This window comes from Eptatretus burgeri, chromosome 10, assembly GCF_056783735.1.
Source record: "Eptatretus burgeri isolate ZD-2024b chromosome 10, Ebu_testis_v1, whole genome shotgun sequence".
Taxonomy (NCBI): Eukaryota; Metazoa; Chordata; class Myxini; order Myxiniformes; family Myxinidae; genus Eptatretus; species Eptatretus burgeri.
Window position 1 is genome coordinate 96,846,141 of NC_140970.1, and position 20,552 is coordinate 96,866,692.

Here is a 20,552-nt window from a genome sequence, read left to right on the forward strand (position 1 = left end):
GAGACCAGGGCCATCTCTTTGGACGTATCTCGAGCTTTTCAGACAGTCTAGCATCCTACCCTGCTCTCCAAACTGTCTGCCTCTGGAATCCAAGGCCAACTCCATTCTTGTATTGCTGACTTGCTCCCCTCTTGTCGTCAATGTGTGGCTCTCAAGGGAACCCTTTCATCTCCTCTCTGTGTCAAGGCTGGAGTACCCCAAGGCAGTATTCTCGGCCCCATGTTATTTATAATCTTCAACAATGGTCTCACTGACTGGAAAATCCTCTTTATCTCTTTGCTGATGACACCACTCTCTTCCATGACATCTTTGATCCTTCTGACAGACAGACAAGCAGCCTCTTCCCTCTCCTCAGACCTTGACAAGATCACAAACTGGTCAAACATAATTTTGCATATATATATATATATCCATATTGTTCACCTTTTGCGTTTTCTCTTTCTCCTCATCGTTACCTGCATCCCTTGTTTGTCAGTCTCCAATTACTTTCTCCCTCCACCATGCTGCTGTTGTTTCCCCTTTCTGCTGCTGCTCTCTTTGTTATGTTGTATCCCGATTTGGTCTGTGTAATCGTGGGGGATACATTCCTGAAAAATGCGAACGAGCCTGCCATGCATAAAAACAAAACAATGCCCCGACATTTGCAGACCCCGACATTCGTGGCATTTTTCAGAAACGTATCCCTCACGAATAGCAGAGTCCAATAGTATGAATAAAACATGGCATTGTAGTTTGTGAATTAACATTGTGTTATGATACCACCTCGGCCAACAGGATGACTTCGAGGTACCCGGACTCGCCTCTAAACTGTCTACCCTGGGTTTGAATCTTGACCCATCCATAACATGTCACCCTGGTGTTTCACAGTCAGGGTGAATCATAAATGTGTGTGTCGTTCCTATGCGTTAAATTGGGTGTCCTGTCTTCCGACATTAGTTAACAGATGTTAAGATCCCCACAGTAGGTGTCCTTCATGAACAGTGGGCAAGTTATCGCCAACACCATGGTCAAGTTACAAATTCCTGCCCCAACTACTGTTGGGAAGTCAATGACAAACCACCCAGAAGGGAGAGAGACAGGGGAGTGGGAGAGAGAGACAGGGATTGGGGGAGGGAGAAAGAGAAAGAGAAAGAGAAAGAGAAAGAGAAAGAGAAAGAGAAAGAGAAAGAGAAAGAGAAAGAGAAAGAGAAAGAGAAAGAGAAAGAGAAAGAGAAAGAGAAAGAGAAAGAGAAAGAGAAAGAGAAAGAGAAAGAGAAAGAGAAAGAGAAAGAGAAAGAGAAAGAGAAAGAGAAAGAGAAAGAGAAAGAGAAAGAGAAAGAGAAAGAGAAAGAGAAAGAGAAAGAGAAAGAGAAAGAGAAAGAGAAAGAGAAAGAGAAAGAGAAAGAGAAAGAGAAAGAGAAAGAGAAAGAGAAAGAGAAAGAGAAAGAGAAAGAGAGAGAGAGAGAGAGAGAGAGAGAGAGAGAGAGAGAGAGAGAGAGAGAGAGAGAGAGAGAGAGAGAGAGAGAGAGAGAGAGAGAGAGAGAGAGAGAGAGAGAGAGAGAGAGAGAGAGAGAGAGAGAGAGAGAGAGAGAGAGAGAGAGAGAGAGAGAGAGAGAGAGAGAGAGAGAGAGAGAGAGACTGACTTTGACTTTTATTACAAAAAAGTATAAAGGGTAAAAATTCAATACAACAAAGCAAAGGATTATATACAAGAGTGGAAAAAAGAAGAGAAGAAACCAATTCAATTTTCAAGTAATCGATAAAGCATTGATAATAGTTTATACACAAGGAACACCTCCAAAAAATACATTAGAGAGAGGAGATGATAAGAAGAGAGAAAGCAACACAGGCTCCACACGTACCGCCAGAGACTGAGCAACAGCCCCTTGCACGTGCGTGCCAAGCGAGAGAGAGAGAGAGAGAGAGAGAGAGAGAGAGAGAGAGAGAGAGAGAGAGAGAGAGAGAGAGAGAGAGAGAGAGAGAGAGAGAGAGAGAGAGAGAGAGAGAGAGAGAGAGAGAGAGAGAGAGAGAGAGAGAGAGAGAGAGAGAGAGAGAGAGAGAGAGAGAGAGAGAGAGAGAGAGAGAGAGAGAGAGAGAGAGAGAGAGAGAGAGAGATAGAGAGATAGAGAGATAGAGAGAAAGCAAGAGAGAGAGAAAGAGAAAGAGAAAGAGAAAGAGAAACCACCATTTTGCAGTTGGCAGTAGAAGTAGCTCAGAGCTTTGGCTCTGCATGAAACCAAGAGTGCAACACAAATGACCTTTTTAAAGTCCCTGAAATATTATAGAAATTGATAAATTAACTTAAACTTTTCCCATCACTGGGGATGGGTACTCTTCCTCGTGGAGAATATTTTATTGCTAACTCTGATGCCATAGGTCACATGACATGGCAGCCATATTAGATTAAAGGAAAAAGATTGGACATCATTTTCTCTGAAACCGCTCAATGAAAAAAGATTGAACCTTGGTATACGTCATCAACTCCCCATTGGGTATATAGGGTGATGATGATGAGGTTATTGGTGATGTGGTGTTCCAGCCATAATTGGTTGAATTGAACTCCTTACCCAAAAATCTGAAACTTCATCTCTCTGATCTATGACTCGATGTGAGTGAAGAATTAAATTTATGACGTTCGTAACCCATGTCAAGAAACTATGACAAAATAGGGTGCTTGGATGATACGAGTATATGGGATATAATAGTGGCGTGCTCAGTTAACAATGGTATTTTTGTTCAGAATGAACGCACGAGGTGAAACCATTTGCTCTTTGAGTGCTGTTCAAGTTTAATTTGATCGTAATCATAATTAGACCCCTTAAGACAATTAAGGACACTTTAAACCCTGTCAACCCCTTTGATATTTTAAGACTCTAGATTATTTCGACATTTACATATTTTATATCCTTTTAGACCCCTTTCAGACCCAATAGTCCCAAACTAATTTTGGAACGTACCCTTTAGACATTTAGATCCCTTCGACCCTGTAAACTTTTAGGCCCCTTATGACACCTTAAATAATCCCCATAGACCCCTTACACCTGTAGACTCTTTTGATCTTTAGACTCCTTGAGACCTGTTAAGACCCTTTCAACACCTTAGAACCTTACACCCTTTAGAGCACTTTTGAAGCATTCACAACTCTTGCACCCTTTAGACCTCTTGGGCCCCGTAGTCTCTTTCTGACCTTTACACCCTTTAAGACCTTTTATTCCATTTAAAACCTTAGACCTTTTAAGACCTTTTTAGACATTTTAAAAGCCTGGTGTTGGCATAACGGTTAAGGTGGCAGTCTTAACATTTTAGGGTCTTGAGTTTGAGCCCCTGTCATGCCGATAACACCAGGTGGGTTGACTCAATCAGTCATCCTTCCGAGATCGGTAAAATGAGTTACAGCTTACTGGAAACGAGGCACTGGATCAGTGGCACTGCCTTGCTCCCAGCAATTATGCAACTTGCAGCCACAGACTGCATACAAAATAAGAAGACCTTTCAAGATCCTTTTGATGCATCCTAAGACATTTACATCCTTTAGACCCCTTTAGACATGAACTACTTTGGGAATGTACCCTTGAGATATTCAGATCCCACAGACATTAAGACTCCCTTGTGACTTTAAATCCCTATAGACCAATTTCACCTGAATACCCTTTAGACCTTTTTAACACTTTCAACACTCTTGACCCCTTTCGACACTTACACCCTTTCGACCCTATAAACTATTTGACCCTTGAGATGGTTTAGACCGGAACAAGAATTACAATATACCCTTGAGACCCCTTAGATCCCATAGACCCTTCAGACCTCTTTTGACCCTTTAAACACCTATAGACCTTTTAGACCTTTACACCCTTCAGACACCTTAGAACTCTTTAGAACTTTAAATCCTTAAAGAACTTTTAATACCTTTTTAGTCCTTTCATGTCCCTTTTAGTCCTTTGAAGACACCTTCAACGTTTTGAAGTCCTTTAGACCCTTACATCTTTTAAACCTCTTCGACTCTTTAGAGTTGAAACCATCAGACCCTTCACACCACACTTGGAGTCTAAAAGGGTTTAAGGGTCCTTTCACCAGACAAAAACTAATGGAACGTTTTTCATCATCTCAGGACCCGCGAATCCCACATAGTTTTCACTGTGCGAATACAATTGTGTGTTCATCTTTAATCCTCCACAGGCCCATAATTTTCCATCAAATCAAAATGAAAATTAACTTCATCATCTAATGCACTCCAGCCCTCCATCGAAAGATGAGCGTCTATCCCATTTGCAACTATTCATTTATTACAGTGTCTTGTCTACTCACATCTCCGGTTTTTTGTTTGCTTTTTTTGCAATAAATCCATTTTAATTATGAGACATTTTCCCGCCTTTTTGCCTCCCGCAGGTTGCGTCGCCCGGTTCAGATTTGTTTGGGTGATCCTTGGGGAATCTCAGTTAGAAGTAACATTTAATTAAAGTTTCAGTTCTTTGCGGGAGTCTTGTACGCACGGCTCAGTCGGTCAGTGTTAATAGAGACCGTCTGACGGGACAATATATCTCTTCCCCACTGCATGGGAGATGTCAAAAAAAAGAAAAGAATCAATGCTGCAGACATCCCATGAGTTGTGCTGAGTTTGTTGAATGTCAACAACTTAATAATATCCTTAAAATGAAGAAGTCCCACACCATATTTACCTCTAACATTCCACAAACACACAAATTTTTTTGTGTGTTTGTGGAATATTTTGTCCCCTACTGCTTCACCGGAGGACTACAGGTTTGCTCTCCATCTGTCCCACCTGTGGTTTTTCTGACTTTTTTTCCCATACCCTTTAACATATTCAACTGAAACTTGGTACGTGGCTTTATTTTGATAAGTTACAGAAGAAGTTCTAGTTTCAGGGCGTTTCGTCAATTTTTCACAAAGTTATGACCTTTTTCAACTTGGAAAATATCACCGATTAATTATGCATGGGTCAGTGTTCACCTGGCCTGACTCCACCCCACTGCTTTATACCAATTGACTGGACAGCTGGCCTGACTCAACCCCATTAGAATCATGCACCGCCATGACATTAAGCAGCACACATTAGCAGACCTTAGGCCTGGGTGTTAGTCCATGGCTCAGTGTAATTGGAATGATCCCAAATTTATGATCACGATGTATTATATATGCACATAACATAGCCGTATGTACGCATGTTTTTGCTTCATGTGCGTACATCGCATTATTATTCCTGCGCTTTCGAAGAAAAGCGGGAATATTGTGATTGTCTCCACCGTCCGTCTGTCCTTACGTCCGTCTGTCTTACGTCCGTCTGTCTTACCCTGTAACTCCTCCTACACCATTTGAAATAGGAACTTGAAACTTTGGGACATAGTAGATATATTTATGGGGAAGTGCACAACACTTTTGGATTTTTGATATGACCCCGAGGGGCCGGGCCAGAGGGGTTGGGGTCATGGGGGTCGATTAAAAAAAAATTGTCATAGCTTTTTAAATCAAACATATTCATGAGTTATACATTGAACAACATATTTTTTTAAACACATGATGATCAGAGGGTACTTGGGGGGTAGGGGGTGCTTAGGCCTAGGTCACATTTGCTCTACGGCGAGGATACGGCGGCCGTACGCCCTCTGAATTGACAGAAACGTGCGGTGGCCGCAGAGAAACTGAGGTGGCCTCAAAGAGGCCCTACGCCGTTTGGCTATATTTTACAGGCCGTAGGGGCGCCGTGGAATTATAGCGCGGAGTTATAACTTTTTTTCATTTCTACGTTCGCCGTAGCAATTCGACAAGCCAAGCTATGACGTAGATGTGTTCCACGTCGACCGTACGTAGGGCGTACGGTGGGCTTGCGTTATTCGTGCGGCTGCCGTAAGCTCTTCTCAATGAAAAATGAATTTTCCCAACCCCCAAAAAATTACGGCGGCCGCACTATTTCCACGGTCGCCGTTCGGTGGCCTTGCGGTCTGTGTGACTACCTGCGGGCAACGCAGGGTCGACGCACGGTTCCCCTACGCCCGCTGTGCACCTACGTAGGCCTCCGTGGCAGTCTGCGTCGACTGTGCGTCCACCGTGCGCTACCTCTTGAGATCGGAGTATAGGTGTTTGCCCATACATAGTGTTTCATAACCGCAGTTCCCCGGAACCCAAGGGTTCCGCAAGAGGTCGCTAGGGGTTCCGCGAGAAACAGTAATAAATAGGCAAATGTATTTTTGAGTAGTTTTTGTTTGATTTAATATTCGTAATTTTGCTATACACGTACGGCATATTGTTGGAAACTCTTTGGTTATTATAATAGAGGCTTCAACCTCTTATATTATTTACAATTATAACAACCATAGGGAATGTTATATTGTAACAACCATAACAACCACGAAGCGCGATGGACGCCCGGAATAACGACTCGTCATTGAACACGGCACAAGGGCTGTACGTGACGACGTCACCCACTCGAAGCACGATGCGCGATGGACGCCCGGAATAACGACTCGTCATTGAACACGGCACACGGCCTGTACGTGATGACATCACCACTGATGACGTGGTTTGGCTGTGTCATTGCCAATAAATTTGACAAAAAGGGGGTCATTTTTTCCTTAAACCAGGTATCCGAAAAAAAATATATTATATTTACCACGTGAACTACGATAAAAATATAAAAGAGCTTGATATTAATAATGGTATATAGTAATTTTTATGCAGGGTTCCCTGAGACATGAAAACTATTTCAAGGGTTCCACAAGGGTAAAAAGGTTGAGAAACGCTGGCCTATACAGTGGTGCCCCCAGAATCCCAATTTAATTCGTTCCAGGAGGCTGTTCGGATTGCAAAAAGTTATGATTCCAAAAATATTTTCCCAATAAGAAATAATGGAGTGAATGAATCCGTTCGTGGACCCAAAGAAAACCCACTTTCAAGACACTTTAAACTGAAATTCCTCATGTTTAAGGTAAAATAAGATGAGTAAATGACCTTTGGTGGCGGTGTATTGTATGTAAACTGGTACAATCACCAATCCAAAGGTCCACACAGGCTCGAGCTCCGGCCTGGGTTCCGATCGCTCGCGCACTCTGCGAGAGTGCTGCCCCCAGGGCAGCTCATCAAACATGATGCTCACAGAACCACAATCACTTTCATCAAGCGCATCGGGCTGACGTAATCATGGATATTCCAAATTACAACCGGTTTTGCTGTGAAATTCAATCCTTGCCCGACAGTCCGTCGCACCACGTGATCGGATTGCTTTTTTGTTATTAATTAAAACACAAGATGATTAAAAAAACAAACATCACAAATGAAGGTGAAAACACGAGGTAAGGTCTAAGTCACATTTGGCTCGGCGGCCGGAGGGTCTTCAAAATGTACGGGCACTCGCAATTATAAAGCGGCCGCAGTATTTCCACGGTCACACAATGTAGCAGTCACATATGTTTTTATTTTTTGGGTAGACGCACGGGGTATTTATAAATTGTGGAGACCAAAAACGTGGGGGTGCCGTACGGTCTTTGATTTGATGTCGCACGGTGACCTTAGAGCGTCCCTGCGGCGGCCATAGAATTTTCAAGGCAGACGCAAGTTCGCCTCAAGGTGCCCGCAAGGCGACCGCAGGGGGGCCCTAAGGCCACCGTACGGCGACCGTGGAAATAGTGCGGCTGCCGTAATTTTTTGGGGGTTGGGAAAATTCATTTTTCATTGAGAAGAGCTTACGGCAGCCGCACGAATAATGCAAGCCCACCGTACGCCCTACGTACGGTCGACGTGGAACACATCTACATCATAGCTTGGCTTTGTCGAATTGCAACAGCGAATGTAGAAATGAAAAAAGTTATATCTCCGCTTTATAATTCCGCGGCGACCCTACGGCCTGTAAAAGATAGCCAAACGGTGTAGGGCCACCCTGAGGCCACCTTAGTTTCTCTGCCGCCGCCGCACGTTTCTGTCAATTCAGAGGGCATACGGCTGCCGTATCCTAGCCGGAGAGCAAATGTGACTGAGGCCTAAAGTATTGAGCAACACACGAGAGATGCTTTCACGAGTACTTCTACCTACGAACTGAATGAACAAAGCGCGAAGATGCGGCTCGAACAGGTGGGGGAGACATGTGAACAAACATGAACGCTACGTTGTGTTCGGTTTTTAAAAATGTATTAGGTTTTTAGGGCAAAATTTTCTCGAAAAAGTTGTTCGGATTCCAATTTGTTCAAACAATGGGGCGTTCCGATTCTGGGGGCACCACGGTATATTATAGTTATGGTATATTCAGTTATATATTGTCGGCGACTAAACCGTCTCCCCCACCAGGTTATCTGGTGAGGAGAGTGTTTGGATATGGACACCCAGCAGGATTAAAAACAAAACCTGTCAAAGGGCGGAGGAGCTCCTTGTGAGCCAACGGCCATCCATATCTAGTGCCCGACTGTGTCTGCAGATGTCCTCCTGCAGTTGGGTCACTTCTTATTAGGAGGTTGGTGGCAGGATTTGCACTCCGGCCACCGTAAAACCCTTCATTCCGCAAAACGCAAAAACGAAAAAAAATCTGAAAACCCACTCCGTGGGAGTACCTCCTGTGCAGCTTCCCTTCGCAGGGCAGCTCACCGGATGACGGGATTGGGGCAAAGCCTTCGGGACCCCCAATCTTTGATGATAGGAGGGAAACCACGGGGTAACATCCCTGGGTCAGTTTGCGGGAGAGTGTGTCGGAGTGGTGCTGAGGTGTCGTCCACCAGACGGCGGTCTCCTTGGGTTAACCTGAGGCGGTCCCTTCGGGTGGGTGCCTGGAATGTCCTATCCCTAAGAGAGGATGATCACCTGTCTCTGTTATCATCTGAGCTCAAGCATTTGGACATCGGGATTGCAGCTCTCTCTGAGGTTCGGAGACCGGATTGCGGCGAGATAATGGTGGGTGGTGACACCTACTATTGGTCTGGTCGCTCTGATGGTTACCATACCCAAGGAGTTGCTGTAGCTGTGTCCAATAAGCTGACCACAATGATAATTGAGGTAACACCGGTCAACGAGCGTATTATGAGATTAAGGATTCATCATTGCTTAGGTGTCATTTCCCTGGTCTCTGTTTATGCTCCGACTGAGGCGAGTGATCTCACCGTGAAGGATGCATTCTATGCCACACTCGAGTCTGTGGTTGATTAGTGCCCCAGACGAGATACAGTTCTAGTCTTGGGGGATTTCAATGCATCGACTTGAACTGATAGGGATGGTTATGAGATGTGTTGGTCCCCATGGGTCAGGAACTATGAACCAGAATTGCACTAAGTTGCTTGACTTTGCAAGAAGTCATGGACTCAGGGTGGCAGGTTCATTGTTTCAGCGCCCACAAGCTCATCGCTGGACTTGGTATTCCAACGCTGGCGGTGTGGCAAAGGAGATTGTCCATGTCCTCATTGAAGGTCGTTGGAGGATGATCCAGAACTGCAGGGTCTACCGGAGTGCTCAGTTCCTCAATACTGACCACAGGCTTGTTGGAGCAACTCTAAACCTGCACCTTAAATCCTGGAGAATGGTACCATCCCAGCCTAGGTTGGATGTTGTTAAGCTCAGGGATGAGAGAGTTGCTGAGGAGTTTGCGAACAGGCTGAGTGGACACTTGGGGGGGGGGGGGTCTGGGTGCTTTGGGGGGTCCTGAAGAGTTGTGGAGCGCCTTCAAGACCACCATCCTTGATGTTGCCGGTGGATGTCTTGGAGCTCACCGCAGGGCAAAGAAGAATTTTGTCTCTCAAGGGACACTGGATACCATTGACCAGAGTCACAGGGCCAGGCTGAATGGCAGAGCTGAGCTGTTCAGGGAGCTGAGGCGTAAAACTGTACATGCACTGAGGGTGGACAAGGAGGCCTATGCGCGAGGAATCTGTGAGGGGGTAGAGCATCACCTGTGGACAGGTGATTCTCGTCCCGCTTACAGGGGAATTCGCGCATTACGTTCATCCAAGCCCATCCCTCGGAGCACTGCAGTTCGAGCAGAGAGTGGTAGGCTCTTGACAGAGGAGTCTGAAGTGAAGGCCCGCTGGGCCGGTTACTTTGAGCGGTTGTACCAGGCTGATCCCCCAGCTGTCGAGTTGGACGTCAAGGGTGTTACAATCCCTGTTGCTGACCCTCGAATCAACTGTGGTCCACCTTCGCTTGTGGAAACACGGGCTGCGGTGAACCAGTTGAAACGGGGCAAAGCTCCAGGGATCTGTGGCATCCATGCCGAACTTCTCAAGGCTGGTGGAAATGCTGCACTCGTGTCGTTGCATGCGGTTTTGTGCTCTGCCTGGAACACAGGCATCATCCCAATTGACTGGAAGAGGGGCCTTGTTGTCCCTCTCTGGAAAGGGAAGGGTGATCGACAAGACTGCAACAACTACCGAGGGGTGACGCTGCTCTCAGTGCCAGGCAAGGTCTTTGCACAGATAATTCTTGATAGGGTTCGCCACCATCTGCTTGAGCACCAGCGTCCAGAGCAGTCAGGCTTTACACCAAAGAGGTCAACGATTGACCGTATCCTTGCCCTTCGTGTCCTCACCGAACGCAGACGAGAGTTTCGGCAGGGGCTGCTTGCAGCCTATGTTGATCTCTGTAAAGCGTTCGATTCAGTGAATCGGGATGTCCTCTGGAGGATTCTTGGTCTTCGTGGGGTGCCATCAAAACTGATCGATCTGATGTCTGAACTCTACTCTGGTACTGAGAGTGCTGTGAAGTGTGGTGGTACCATCTCTGACTTATTTCCAGTTGTTACTGGAGTTCGTCAGGGAAGTGTACTTGCCCCCACACTTTTCAGCACTTGTATGGACTGGATTTTAGGGAGCATGTCGGAGAGATCAAGTTGCGGTGCGTCGTTTGGGAATGTCAAGATCTCGGACCTTGATTTTGCAGATGATGCAGTCATCTTTGCGGAGACTTTAGACATCCTTTTGGGGCCCCTCGAGGTGCTGAATGAGGAGTCGGAGCCGCTGGGATTACGGGTTTCTTGGGTCAAAACTAAGATCCAGGCTTTCGGTGACATCTTGGATGCTGCTGTCCTGTCTGTTTCTGTTTGTGGTGAGGATGTTGAGGTCGTGGAGAGATTCACTTACCTTGGCAGTGATATTCATGTCTCTGATGGCTGCGAGTCAGAGGTCAATAGACGTCTGGGTCGGGCCTGGGGAGTCATGGATTCACTGGATCATGGGGTGTGGCGCTGCCGGTACCTGTGCGGGAGGACGAAAGTCCGAGTCTTCAGGTCCTTGGTACTTCCAGTCTTGCTCTATGGGTGCGAGACTTGGACCCTGACCAAGGATCTGAGACGGAGACTTAATTCCTTTGGTACCAGGTGTCTTCGGAGAATCCTTGGCTATCGCTGGTCGGATTTTGTGTCCAACGAGCGGTTGCTGAGAGAGACTCGGATGAGATTTGTTACCTGCATAGTCCGTGAGCGTCAGTTGCGGCTGTATGAACATGTGGCTCGTTTTCCTGACGCTGATCTTGCTCACCAGATTCTCTCAGTGAGGGAGTCTCATGAGTGGAGGAGGCCAGTGGGCCGACCACGTGCCTCATGGTTGCAGCACGTTGACCATCATCTCAAGGAGATGGGGATGGGCCTGGCATCTGCCTGGGGGATGGCCAGACGTAGGCCCCTAGAGTACCGGCGGAAAGTGGATGCAGCGACGCGCTGTTCTGGCACATGCTCCCATACCTGACCTGAGTTATATATGCTGGTATATTTTTATTTCAGTAAAAAAAAAGAACTGGTATATATACCCACTCGTTACCGTCCGTCTGGCCGCACGTTCGCCTTAGGACCCCCCTGCGGTCGCCTTGCGTCTGCCTTGAAAATTCTATGGCCGCCGCAGCGACGCCCTCAGGTCACCATGCGACATCAAATCAAAGACCGTACGGCACCCCCACGTTTTCGGTCTCCACAATTGATAAATACGCCGTGCGGCTCCCCGAAAAATAAAAACATATGTGACTGCTACATTGTGTGACCGTGGAAATACTGCGGCCGCTGTATAATTGCTAGTGGCCGCAGATTTTGGAGACCCCACGGCCGCCGTGGCAAATGTGACCTCGGTCTTAGCGGATAGGGGGTCAAAATAGCTCCTCCTACACCGTTTGAGATAGGAACTTGAAACTTTGGGACATAGAAGATATATGTATGGGGAAGTGCACAACACTGTCGGATTTTTGATATGACCCCTAGGAGCCGGGCGAGAGGGGGTGGGGTCATGGGGGCTGATTTTTTTTTAAGTGTATTTACCATTGTACATGGTAAATTCTTTTATAAAGAACTTAGGCCTTCGTTATTTTATAACTTGGTTTACGCAGTTCTTCAGCTAAAATGTAGGGTCGGTAGGTCAAAATATAAATATAAATATAATTTAAATTTTTAGAAATTATATATTTTTATCATTTTTTTTCGGATGTTCCATGGGAAAGACAAGGGTATGTGGGGGGAGGGCGTAATAAATATAAATCCCGAACCAGGAGGATCTAAGAAAACATTGAAGATGGAAAACAATTCAAATGCAGGATGCCATTGTTCACTGTATCATCTGATGTGAAAAACAATAAAGAAGGATTAAAACTTGTTTTTACAAATCGTCTGGCATGTTTTTCTTATAGGAACCTGTTGGATCATCAAACAAATGGAAACAATGCTGAGAAAATTACTGTCCAAGTCGTAGATGTGTGCGTGCACACCAGTGCATAGTGCTGGATATGATAAAAAAAAGGTGTCTACTCGGAGTCAACACGCTCAAAACGGTCAATCAGAGCCATAACCAGCTTAGTTTTCAGTGGGTATCTGATCGTACCGTCTCCCCATCCCCATGAGCACATCAAAGGCTGATTTCTGGTCCGTTGAAGGATGAATATCAGTATCTCGCAGGAAAACTTTGACGTACTTCGCATCGAAATCTTTCAATACGAACAGCGGTGTACAACTTTCGATGGAAACAAAATCGGCACGATCGAGAGTAGCCTGCGAATCATCCCTGCTGCTGCACTGAATTGATGCAATAGTTCGGCCAGAATATTTGTCGTCAAGATGTTGCGTGAATAAATCATCAATACAGTCACTCAAATTTATACCGCTGAGATACTTCTTAACAACTCATGGCTCGCAGACTTCCTCTCCTGTCGCAGTCACCGTGTGGCCCTAAATGGAGTTCTTTCATCCCCTCTTCCTGTCCAAGCTGGAGTTCCTCAAGGTAGCGTTCTGGGCCCTGTTCTTTTTCTGGTTTTCATCAAAGATCTCTCCAACTCTCTGGAAAATACTCTATATCTGTTTGCTGATGACTTCACCCTCTGCCATACCATCGGTCATCCCTCAGACCGGCAAGCAGCAACTTCTTCGCTCACTGCAGATCTGGATAAAATCACAAACTGGTCCAACATATGGAACATGTCTGTGAATCCAGACAAATCTCACACTCTCACTTTGTCTCTTCGAAAGGACCATTTAGAAAATCCCCCCCCCCCACCCCCATCCACTTTCTCAACAATCCTCTGGAAGAAGTCCTTTCTTTCAAGCTTCTGGTTCTCACTATCTGCCATGACCTTTCCTGGGAAAACCACATTTCAAACCTCGTCTCCAAAGCCAGTCGCCGATTGGGAATCTTCCATCGTGCAAAGTCCTTCCTTGGCCCACCTGAGCTCCTGACCACTTACAAAGCCTTTGTCCACAGCCTGATGGAGTACTGCTTTCCACTCTGGGCTGGTGCTCCTGCCTCCCACCTTTCTCGGCTTCACGCTATAGAAACCAAGGCATTTCGGATCATTGGCATCTCCCGCAATGAGGCTGAGTCTTTGAGCCTCTCACTCATTCACCGCAGGTTGGTCGGTTGTCTTTCTGTCTTCTACCGTCTCCTCTCCAGCCTCGCCCCCCAGCTCTCTCTGCGATTTGTCCCCACCACATTTCCGCAGGGCGCTCAAGGTCCGTCAACAACCCCCTTCTGGTAAAACTACCAAAATCATTATTCACTGCTCAACTTCACTCTTTCATTTCTCTTTTTTCCCACCTTTGGAATAAACTCCCTCACTCTATTCATTCCCATTCTTCCCTCCAGGCCTTCAAAACAGCTGTTCACCACCACCTCTTATCATCCCCCATCCAAATCCTCGATCTTTTCTACCCCCGATAATCCACCCAAGCCCACCTCCTTCAAATTCCCTGCTTTCCTTCCTGAAAGTCCCTGTAATGTCCATCTTCTATTCCCCATGTTCCCCGTCCCATACCTCTCCCTTCCACAGATCTCCTAATGTCTCTGTTCCCCACTGTTTTGTCCTTCCCACTCCCTCCTCTCTTGTCTCATGTCCCCCATGATGTGCGTTGTGTGTTAGCTCTCACACGAGCCTCGACAAGGTATAGGAATAACAAAACAAAAACAAAAAAACAACAACAAACAATCACTTTCACCCCAGACAAAACAGTCAATCTGAACCACGCTGGCCACTGCTCAGACGCCGTGACCGAAGACGACTGCGCAGCTTGGTTAAAGGTGACTCGGCATTTTGGCGCGCGCGCACTAAATTATATTCTGAAAATAAATGCCGACGTTTACATTTCGGGTTTTGAAACTTTTGCACCTTCAGCGGAAAATGTATAAATATAAAAGGCTAAAAATGTGTTTTATATTTATATTTCATTTTGGCAAATATACCGTCGGTGAATCCGTAAACCAAGTTATAAAATAACTAAGGCCTTACTTATGTGGCCCCCATGAGTTACAAACAGTCACAGGTTTTACTGTATTTATCTAATTGATTATGAATAATTATAATTAATATTGTACACAGTTCATTCCTATGATTAAATTGATGCACATTTCTATATTGCTGGACAGTGTTAAATTAATGTTTCATGAAATGTTGACATGCTTGCAATGACTTCTGATTTAGTAAACATAGTAAGTCTTTGGTCATAAAGCACATCAAATAGAAAAGAATAGTCAATCCATTTTGCAAGATAAAATTTCACCTTGCGTTAATGGGACAAAGCAGTGCGCGTTGGAATATGCGATGGTGTGCCATCGACAACGTAGTTCTATTTTTTTTTATTATTATTTTCAGTTCCGAACGTGCCATTATCCACCGCCCAAATAAAGGGATGTGTTTACTGATGTGAAAAAGTCTGGCGAAAACCGAAAATATGCACAAAAAAAAAAAACTTCATTTATCTTGCCTTTGTATGAATAGCATAATTCAAGGGCATCAGTGGGTGGCTTACATTTATGCACACTTAGCTCTGTCTCGCCGGAGTTTGAATCCCAATCCAGCTATGAACTGTCACCCCAGTCACACACATGTTTTTACTTCATATGTACATCAAGTTATTTGAAATATCACATCGGTAGGGGACATGTATTGCAAAGTGATTATCGGTCTTATTAAGACATGCTTTTTTTTGGTGATCTGATATCACCTTACCGTGAATCTCTGAATGAAGTGGAAGGCATAGTAAAGTTCTGCTTGGCACTGGAAGTGGTGAAACTTTTCCAGCATTTCAGTTTCTTGTTCTGGAATATCTGCTCAAAGCACGCAATACAGAGAATATAATCCCGACTCTGTCACAAGTTGTACAAAGAAACTCAACAAACAAATCACATTCAATCATGAGTCGTAAAAAAACAGAAGGTCATGCTTAAAAATGTCCTTGGAACATGAAGCTTAAACTCCTATATTATGGCATGAATTGCATCCATTGAACCAGAGAGATCATATAACACGATACCCTGCACAGTGTTACTTCAATTTTAATTATATAATGATTTTTAACCATCGTTAAAAAAATATATGTATCTATTGAAGCAGCCCTGAACACCACTCCGAAACAACACCCCATTGAACCTTTATTTAAATTGAGTAACTGCAAAACTGGAGGTTTTTGGAAATATTATGACAGGTGATTTGTGTTGTACAGTCTTCAAGTATATAATTCAATTAAAATAAAATAAAGATTGTGTAAGTCATATGAATAAATTAATTCCAGGTTTTACAGCCATTTTCCACAGTGTCTATTCCATCACCTGATCTGACACATTACATTAGTTATTTGTACCTGTTATTTGTGTCCTTTATGACGTCCTTAAAAACAAAAAGTTTCCTGTTTGGAATGATTTTTTTCAATTTTGTTTGACTACCAGACAGGCAGACAGACTAAAATGTTATCTCACTCTTGTCTGTGCATGTGCTATCAGGACACATTCCGAGACAAAGTATGTTAAACCAAAAGACTTGTGCTCCGATTCATGTTCAAAATATAACATTCAATTCTAATAAGTTGTACCTCGATCATAAACTGATAAGACACAGAGACAGACAGACGGACGGAGGGACAGCAGATATGAATCAATTGCTTAACTCCGCTTTTCGCTTCGTGTGTGTGGGGTAACTAAAACAGCACTCAGTAGAGCACATACCTCCGCCAGTCAGGCTGAAAAGTTTACTTTTGTATCCCACTGGTGGCCGATTCTGCATTCGGACCTTAACCAAAATTAAAGCAGTTTTTTTTTGTCACCTACTCAACTCATGTCATAACCCGTCCATAATTTTTTGAGATATCATGCTCTATGCCATTTTTGACGTGACCTCTCAATGGTAAAGAATCACTTTAAAATTCTAGTATCCAAATCCGGATTTGGATCTTCACTAAAATCGAATCAATTCGTCCTTGTCACACACAAAACCTGTCCGCCACATATTGTCTGAATCTGTCCACAGCTTTTTGAAATATCATACTCACGAACAGACAAACAGGGGTGAAAACATATCCTTCATCCACCTTAGATGGATGGCAGAGATAATAAAGCTTCATTGACACTCCACTCAATGCAGTTTGGGCAAAATTGAAAAATTAGGTTTGCTTATATGTTGCGAGCTATTTATTTGTATGTTAAATTGCTTTCTGTAATCGCTCACATTGATTCTACATTCTCAATATTTGATTTGAATTGAATTTATTTTAATCCCATTCTGAATTCAATTGAAAAACAATAAACATCAAGGGTCAGGGTCAAGTATCCGATCAAAGCGGCGTTGCAACAATGGGGACATCTTGGTACCCGGTCATCACTGCCAGCAATTATAAAGTGGTGGTTCTAGTTATGTCTATTATTAATTACGTAACATACTAGTAAACAAACACCACACAAAATACACCACACAAAATACACCACACAAAATACACCACACAAAACTGCACAAACACCACAAAAAGAGAAGTCTTGGTGAGAGCCTGCAATCTCTGATTGCTCTTTTTGGGGTCGCCGAAATAGGTGATCCTTATTGTCAGTAATTCTGTCTGTTTGTTTGGATGTTTGTTTGGATGTTTGTTCGTTTGTCATCAGCATAATTGGTAGTAAACGTGGGCAGATTTTGACCAAACTCGGGTGGTAGGTACATCTTATGACATAGTCCTAGTGCTTTTGAAATTGTGATGGTTGCTAGGGACGCTTTGGATCCCTAGCAACAACCGAAAAACCTTCAAAATCGGTACCGTTCATGCGAAATCAATTCCGAAAGCCATTATCCCATGTAGGGTTATGAAATTTGGCACGAATGATCTACAGGTGATGCTCTATCAAATATATTCTGTTTTTTGTGATATATGGAATACTTTACCCGCAGTGCCCCCTACAATTAGGGTATGAGCGAAATTGGCGAAAATTGAAGGCCCCATAGCGACCAGGTGAGTGCGTTGATACGAATGAAACTTTGCAGGTTCATGGTACTCAATGAGTAGGCCTACTACAACTTTGCCTCAGGACATATTGACCGATTTCGCTTAGGTCAGGGTTCAAAGGTCAATTAGTGCAAAAATCGATAATATGCGAGAGCTGGAGGTGCCTTCGCACCAAATGCTACTCCTCCTAGGGTTATGGTCGGATGGTCGTGAAAATTCACACTAATCGTCTGGAATACATTGTGCACAAACGATCGTGCCGGATTTTCGATTTAGATCTTTGCTCACCCACAGCACCCCCTCGAACTTTGGGGATTTCCGATTTCAAACCGCATTTTCGGTACTTTTCATTCAAATGGATACCGAGTAATTATCAGTCGATGGAACTGGATGAGATTTGATATGCATAATCTTAAGGTGATTCCCTATCCGCAATATGACATCCATTTTGCTCGAAATGTTATAGTTTCCATGCTCGGCGACCCATCGCCGCCTCCCGGCTTGTAGTGTTGTTTGTTTGTTTTGAAGCGAAGAGGGGGAAATATGATAAATTTGAGGAGTGTGAAAGAGAACACTTGGGATGAAGCAGAATGAGGAACATATCTTGAGAGGGTTTCGCTCATCTTTATGGAATTCCCTGACTCTCCCGAAGAGACCAGGCAATCCTCTACAGGCTCAGACATTGTACTATAAGCTCCTATTTACATATATAGGGTGTCAACCCACGGGGTTCTGCGAGCGGTGTAAGGTTTCCGAAGATTTGGATCACATCTTCCCACAATACCCTCGGTACAGGTGACCCAGATCGCACCTCTTCCACTCTGCTCGAGAGATGGGGATCATCTGGTTGGGTGTTACGGATACACTGTACCAGTTGAGTCAGAAGCACCCTCGACTCTGCAAATTATTGTTGAAATTTATTAAAGAAACGAATCTAACAATACAAGATCCCCAATACTTGTCTGCTCCAGCTGAAGTGTTTAGGTGTGTGGTGCATATAGAGCCTTGCAGCTCTGAGAATGCCATCAAAAGCAAAAGAAGAAGAAGTCTTCATGGAGCGGTGCTTGAAATTCAAGCACGAGATGGATGCTGACGCTGTCATGACACCTTTTACGGAGGTCCAAAAGGACATGCAGAACAAGGCAAAACAGACAAAGATCACCTCCTTCTTCACAAAGTCTGATAACCCCGCCGACCCTAAGCCAGGGATGTCGATGTAATCTCAATAACCTCTAATGCCCTCTAGTATCATCATCATCATCATCATCATCATCATCATAAGTGAGTACAATTTTAAGTTTTTTTTCATTTTTACTACTTTAGGCAAAAAAGTGGATACATTTTAGAGTTGGTTCCCCTAACCCTATTTTTCCCACAAGATTATTGTACATCTTAACTTTGTGCACTGTGGTTTTGCTCAACGCGGGGTTTTTCAGTAATGTAATCCCCACGAACGGGGAGGGTCTGCTGTACCAATATTTGGGGTAAAAACCCCCTTCAACCCTCTTTAAATGGGTGGATCCGGCTGGGAAGTACAACCCCATGAGACCTTACTGACCTGGTGCATTGTATCAAATTTTGTCTGTATCACTCAAGTAGTTGTGGAGAAGATGTTTTAGTGAAAATGAGGGATTCGGTGAGGGGTCCCATGGCCCCCTTTCTGGGGGAGATACGGCCATGAGGAGCACAACAGCTTAGGGCATGGTCCCGATGCCTCGGGGCAAGTTTGGTCTGTAGCTGTCTGGCAGTTTCTGAGAAGATTTTTGAATAAAATACCAATATTTTGGAAAACACCTCTTTTACCCCCTTTTATCAAGGGCGCATCTGAATGGGGAGCGCATGAGAAGAGACCCCATGAGACCCTTGCTGTCCTGATGTATCGTACCAAATTTGTTCCATATTGGTCAGGTAGTTTGTGAGGAGAAGCATGTTTTAGACAAATATCAACGGACGTACATACGGACGGCCAGGAGCCACTCTTAGAGCTTTTTTCAGAGAAATAACCTAAAAACCACAATTCAGCATTCAACGAGTGTTACATACCACGTGCAATCTGCAAACAATGGATAGAGAGTGTCCAGTTGTAGTAAGCAGCATCAACAAAGCGTTTCTCTGATACTGCATTCTGTGTAAGCTGCTCCAACACCTGCAAGGCCTCCTTCTGCTGGCCTGCCTCAAAAAATGCTGTCACACACAGCATCACAAACACACATACAACTGTCAATAATGCAGCAATATATCAGCACTACTATCTGAACAGCAACTCATTAGTATGACTGTACAACACTGTCATGTATGCGGTACATCAACACCTCATCAGAACTACAGTGCAACTTATCTTCATCTCAAACAATGGTGTGAAGTAAAACAGACATCTCAAATATGTACACAGCAATCTCACTCACTTAGCCACTAATGCATCTGATGCATGCATGGTACACATACATTGATATCTGTGATTACATGTGGGAATAAGAGAGTGGTTGTAATGGCTGTGTGCTGCCTGAAACAAAAAACACACCTCTCTGTACTTCTTCAAATCTGTCGTTCTCAGCTAGCCATTGGGCATACGCCAAGTAGCATTCGCCTTTCAACTCTGTGTGATGTTTCACCAGATCAAGAGCCTAATGACAGTTTGTCTCATTAGAGCATGGATTTACATTAATAGCATTCACAAAACAAAAAGTTTCCTTTCTACTTTTCATCAAAGTTAATCTTGCAAAAAACAACTGCAGAGCGACTTCAATGCTGTACCAGTGGTGTTAAAAGTTCTACAGTGATACCGACAAAAGCCAAAGACATGTGTGTAGATGTAATTTTATGTCTTCGTGATAGGCTGCAAGAGCCCTTTGAATAATATTCGAAGAAGTAGATTTGAATAATATTCGAAGAAGAAATAATATTCGAAGAATAATATTCGAAT

The 20,552-nt window shown here is 44.3% G+C and overlaps 1 protein-coding gene across 1 annotated transcript in view; it reads right to left on the reverse strand.

The window, feature by feature from the left end:
- IFT122 (intraflagellar transport 122) overlaps positions 1 to 20,552 on the reverse strand; it is a 252,835-nt gene that overhangs the window by 63,263 nt on the left and 169,020 nt on the right. The window contains exons 21-23 of the mRNA XM_085899537.1: positions 20,151 to 20,253; positions 19,673 to 19,813; positions 15,376 to 15,473 (exon numbers count right to left, since the gene is read on the reverse strand). Coding sequence (XP_085755663.1) covers positions 15,376 to 15,473; positions 19,673 to 19,813; positions 20,151 to 20,253 — 342 coding nt within the window. The remainder of the gene's footprint in view (positions 1 to 15,375; positions 15,474 to 19,672; positions 19,814 to 20,150; positions 20,254 to 20,552) is intronic.